This window comes from Herpailurus yagouaroundi, unplaced genomic scaffold (assembly GCF_014898765.1).
Source record: "Herpailurus yagouaroundi ecotype Mexico unplaced genomic scaffold, PumYag 198, whole genome shotgun sequence".
Taxonomy (NCBI): Eukaryota; Metazoa; Chordata; class Mammalia; order Carnivora; family Felidae; genus Herpailurus; species Herpailurus yagouaroundi.
Window position 1 is genome coordinate 20,098,436 of NW_024412429.1, and position 6,000 is coordinate 20,104,435.

Here is a 6,000-nt window from a genome sequence, read left to right on the forward strand (position 1 = left end):
TTCCCCTGGACTGAATGAAAGTGAGCTGGGATTTAAGACTATAACTTTCTCAAAGCCCTCTTACCTCCAGATTCTCCCCATCGTACCAGTGCAGAAAAGCAAACCAGCAGTTCAATGGGTTTCAGACTATCCACAAACAGATAGTAGGACACACGTTCATCTGAGAACTGCGAGAAATCAGACAAATCATTGAATTTAATATTAGTCAACTAATGCCATATTTCACACTTCTAATAATTCTACCTAACATTTATAGAGAACCTACTGTGCTCTAGACACCACAGTAAATACTTTACAGCTTTAATGATAGGAAGAAAATCACACTGAGTAAATGCTGGCAATAGTCTATAGAAGCTGGGTCTATAGGACCTGTGTGAGTTTGGCTCCCTATCAGAGAGAGTCAAAGCTCTTCTCCACGAGTGAAGAAAAGGGATATGCTTGTTTCAGAAATAACAAATGGAGGAGACTGGGCTTGAGGCTGGGCAATACTCAGAAAATACAGATCTCTGATAAATAGACAGGACACAAAGTAACTGTGGCAAAGAATGGAAATGCCTAATGGGGATGTATCAAGGTTATTTTATAGGATGGCATGTGATATAAACCCTTTCTTCTTTTTGTTTACAAGATCTCTAGAAATATAGCCAACGCATACTAATGAACCAGACTGGATTTTCGCTTTGACGATGCAAGAGAGTACTGAGTAAAACCAGAACTTCCCTTAAAGGACAGCCACAGAAGGGTTACATGCACATGATCTCAATCCATCCTATAGGGGCACTATTAATATCCATAATCATGGATGAAGAAACTGAAACACAAAGAGAGTAAGTAACTTTCCAAACGTCACAGAGCTTGCAAGTTCAAAGCTGAAATTCAAAAGTAAGTCTATCTGTTTACCAACTCCAAGGTTGGTCTTTGAGACTGTAGCACTTTTATTGCCTCTCAAATTCTTGGTGCTTCCACATAATTTTGATTGATGGTATATGGTAAGTGTGTTAAATTAACTTAATGTTATTATACATTAAAAGCTTTCATAGTATTTTACAATATAAAAGAAAAATGAAAGAAAATGAAAGAAAAAAAATGAAAGAAAAATCTCTAGTGATACTATAAAAACTGCAGGCTTGTTACTTAATCAAATGACAAGCATTTCTGGAAATGCTTGATACAGTGTAACTAGGTTTTAAAAGATCGTTTCCCTCAGTATCTTTCAATAGTAAGCATTTGACATCTATTTTGTTTGTTTCCTTTTAGCTGCAACATGTTGGTGATAAAGACAGTTGTTTCAAATATTCACTATCCAAAATCATGAAAGAAGCTTGGATTTGCCAGCCCAGTGTGCGTGCCAGAGGAAGAGTTCCTGCAAAGAGCTCATTTGCTGTCATTTTTGAGGGCCTGCGAATTTGGGGACAGGATGGGCATGGAGGCCACCCAGAGGAACTCTGCACTGGTGTCAGCACCGGGCACCTTGGGAGCACCTATCCCACCTACACACTGAGCACTGATGGGACATCCATGGAATGTGCTGGGAGAGTCCTCAGGCTCAGCCTCTAAAATCACCTATGGCCACTAAAATCAGGAATGCCTGGCCTGAGCCCACAACCAATCCGTCCTCCCATGCCATCCTAATGGCTGTTAAGTTTGAATTCCAATGCCTTCCAAGAAAAAGCTGTTGTTTTTTCATATCATTGATGTAAACAACAAATCGGGGGACTACAGGGACTCGTAGGAACTGCTATCATCTTATTTTGCCCAGCTGGGACTTGGGAAGGGAGAAAAAAATCTATATTTACCACCAGTTTGTAAAATCAGTTGGCCATTTTACTGCACAGATACACATGTGTCCTAGGAGGGTGGTGTATAACAAAAACTCGTAACCAAAGTGCCTTTAGTGACAAGAGTGACAGCAACATTGCTTACACTTGCCTTTAGTAGGCACTCTTCTAAGTGTTTTACATACATCCTCTCAATTATTTTCCCAATGCTAGGATAATGGGCTCTTACTGCAATCATTTTAGAGGAAAGAAAACTGAGGCAAAGTGGACTTAACTTAGTCAGGGTCTCACTCCAATGAAACCTGGATTCGAAACCAGGCAGTCTGGCTCCAGGCTACCAACCCGGTGTACTTCGCGAGAGAGGCGTACTCGTGACAAAGTCCCAGGCTTCACATCAGGCAAACCTTATTCTCATGATGCTTGTGCCACTTACCAGTGTGGTGGTCTTGGGCAACTTACTCAGCCTTAACCTGCCTCAGTTTCCTTACCTGAAAAATGATGATAATAATAGTCCTTTCATAGGGTTTGTTATGGGGAGCTAATGCAATAAAAAACCTAGTTCAGGGCCAGCAACAGAGTAGGCACCTATCAATGACTTTTATTTTATTATTGCCGACAGTGAATATGGAGACACAGCGAAGTGCCTGTAAACTGTATGTTATTCTCACGTCTCTGGGGCCACTTATTCCCAATTAGCAGTTATGTTATTTTCACAAAGTCAAAGCATTCCTCTGGGTATTTTTATAGATAAACTCCAGAGCTAGGTTGACCAGTTCTCCCATGACCTTCCCCCACAGGCACCACCACAGACTTGATTCTTGCTTTCAGAGCAGACAACCAGCTGCAAAGCACCTCCTGAAAAATGCTAAAAAAGGTCTTCTCTGCTGGCATTCTCATCTAGTACAAATGCAATGAGAGAAGCCATCTCCAAGACTTCTTTCTTCCCCCAACTGTGTGTACCGCTCCTGGAGATGTGGCATTATTGCAGGGGGCTTGAACGGCCCCATACAAGCAACATAAGAGTTTCAGTTAAATTTAGTTTCCCAGAATATGCTTCATAGTTTTTCCCAAAATTCCACTCCATGTGAGATTAGTTAATTAATTCATTCAATAATTTTTTTGGTTGAGTTCCTACCTCATGCTAGGACCAATATTATAATAGTAAACAAAAGGACAGAGTCTTTCTCCTTAAGATGTTGACATCAAATGGGTAGGTAGGTGGAGGGCCACAGAGAAAAACAATCAGGCATTTGGGATGGAGAAGGGTAAGCATAGGTTACACAGAGTGCATGCAGTCAGGGTACTTGACTTAGACTCTGTGGCCAGGGAAGGAGGTCTCACATGGTCAAGGACATTCACGCTGCTCTGAAAGACTTCTAGCATTAGCCTGATGAAGGCAATAAAGATGGAGAATGAACTCGAGGTAGAGGGAAGACCATGGGCAAAAACAGCAGAAATGATAGTAAAAATGTGCTTTTGTTGTAGGAATAGCATGTATTTCAATAAACAATTTAAATCAAATATAGCGAATTTATTTGTGATTCATTTATTCACAAATCAAGCACTTTTAATGTGAATTCACATAATAACACAGCTCAGGACTGAACATAATCAGATGACTCATACTTGGAGGTATGAGTAGCAGAATTTTGCTTATTGTCTGGATAAGAGATTAGTAGAAGACTCTAAGAATTGATTTTGTTAATATAATCATAATTTTAGAAATGCTTGATAGATTTGAAGGTGTTTCTCACTAGCATGATTTAATCACAAACTTACATATGAGAAGGAAAGGAGATAATAATATATTTACCTTGAATTCTGTTTTTTGAAAGTTAAGGCAATATGAACTTGGTTTGTGAAAAATATATATATTCCTGGAAAACATTATTTATAACAGGTTAATGCCATCATATGCAACAGACTAGTACAACACGTTAGGATCGTAAGATCAGATAATTACAGGGGTGGGTGTAGAAAATAGGAAGAGGTTGGTAAATGGATACAAACATTCACTTATAAGATGAATAAGGTCTAAGGATCTAATGTATAACATGGTGACTAAACTTAAAAAAAAAAAATCTTAAGCTTCTATTTATTTTGAGAGAGACAGAGACAGCGCAAGTGGGGAAGGGACACAGAGAAGGGGAGAGAGAGAATCCCAAGCAGGCTCTATACTGCCTGCACAGAGCCCGATACTGGGCTCAATTTCACAAACTGTGAGATCATGACCTGAGCCAAAACCAGGTCAGATGCTTAACCGACTGAGCCACGCAGGCATCCCATATTGGTATCCCCCCAAATTGGTAAATGTGTGAGGTGTTGGATGTGTTAACTCAATGGGAAGAGTCTTTCACAATGTGTATTTATATCAATTCATCACCATGTACATTTTAAATCTCTTAAAATTTTATTTACCAATTATACGTCAATAAAGCTGGGAAAAAAATCATAACAACTGTATTGAATTAGTTGTCTTAAAGGGACACAAATGATCTCTCTTAGTGAATAAACAGTCTTCATCTTAATCAATAAGTAAGTCTCTGAGGATGGCCTGAAACTGGCCTGAGTTTCGGCTATTGATGTTCTATGTGGATAGTCAACTCATCGATCCTTCTTTCTAACAGTTTCTCTTGCTATTATATCAATGCCAGAGTAATATTGGTTTAATCCCTTTAAATGATAGCTAAAAATTAATGGCTTATATATCCACCACATTTAATACACACAAAAAGTTCATACTTACTGAAAGCATACACAGAAGTCTTCAAAATCTAACCATATTTCCTTAGAAACGCTATTATTTATTGTTGGGAGGTCCTCCTGTGATTTTTCCTGTGTTGCTGTCGTCTGGCTGACTAAATCTCTTTCCAAACTAAGTCCTTCACCTTGATGAGCTGTGTCATTTAATCCAAGTTCTGTTAGCTCTTCTGTGCATAGCAGAAGACAAACATGTCAATTGCACCTATGTTGTTAAATATTAAACTATTGAGGTATGGAAAGTTATAGAGGGAGTTTGCATATTGAAGTCTATTTTTGAAAGAAAAAAATCCATTTCCTGAGACAATCATTTACAGCAAGCCTCAGATTTGGGGATGCTCATGCAGAGACACATTTTCATACACTCGGGAATCTAATCCTAACTCATACACATAGCAGAGTGTTAAGAACTTTTGGAATCACTTTCATAAAGTCATATGTACATTTTTCACAGATTATAAAGTTATAACAGTTTCACAGATTATACAGTTATTAGCTAGTTTGTTTAAAATTAGCTAGTGTATTTAAAATCTACTATAGGCAGACATGTTCCTATAAGGCTCACGCAACAGAAGAAAGGACAACCTGAGAAAGCCATTGCAATAAACGTGCTTCAGTGAGCCATTTAATGGCACCTCACAGTCTGTCATTTCTATATCTTGTTTTATGTCTATCAAGTAATGTCACAAAGTTCTTATAGACTTCTTGACTCAAAATGTTACATATGCACGTGCCACATAATGCTTTTTTGGATGTGAGGATTGGCCAAGTCTTCATTTAGGAACTGAGGAATTGGCAATGGTTTCAGCACTTTGATCATCACATGCCTGCATTAGAACCCATGAACTGTACTCGTGGGCCCTTAATCAGATCATCTTTTATTTTGACTTTAAGTGTGAATTTAACCAGTGAGATTATCAGGGTTTTCTAGCCCAGAGTAGATTAGACTCAACACATCAGAGGAGACACTGGAGAGAGGCTGCTGAGAGCCAGGAAAAGGGGAAGTTAAGAGCTGTCAAGAAACAGAGACCCTTTGTGCTTTGATGTTTTTCAAAGTCATGAGAAGTTTATGAATTTACCTTTTCCAGGTATAACTTGTGAAGTAATGTTTCCCTGTGAATTGAAAGGGACACATTAAGAAACCATTTTTAAATTCAACAAAACATGTTAGTTATCTAAAGCACCAATGCTTTTAAAAGAGTTAATACTGTCTTTAAATATTAAAGAAACAGATTTCTGCAATAGTTACTAAAACATGGCAAAGCAGAAACTTTGTTTTCAACCTTAGAATTCAAAGATGTGAATTTAATTAAATAATTGGCTGAGGGTTTAAGTTTGTGACATTAAAACAAAGAATATGTGAGTTTCTTAAATAATCGAATCTTATAATAAAAGTTAAATTAAAACAATAATATCCTTATCCTTATCCTTATCCTTATCCTTATCCTTATCCTTATCCTTA

At 38.0% G+C, this 6,000-nt stretch overlaps 1 protein-coding gene across 4 annotated transcripts in view; it reads right to left on the reverse strand.

The window, feature by feature from the left end:
* The window catches only part of ADGB (androglobin), a 163,847-nt gene that overhangs the window by 67,900 nt on the left and 89,947 nt on the right, over positions 1 to 6,000 (reverse strand). For all 4 annotated transcript variants that reach the window (XM_040448929.1, XM_040448926.1, XM_040448927.1 and 1 more), the window contains 4 exons: positions 5,618 to 5,651; positions 4,525 to 4,708; positions 3,592 to 3,655; positions 65 to 167 (listed from right to left, as the gene is read on the reverse strand). In XM_040448929.1, the coding sequence (XP_040304863.1) occupies positions 65 to 167; positions 3,592 to 3,655; positions 4,525 to 4,708; positions 5,618 to 5,651 (385 nt within the window). The remainder of the gene's footprint in view (positions 1 to 64; positions 168 to 3,591; positions 3,656 to 4,524; positions 4,709 to 5,617; positions 5,652 to 6,000) is intronic.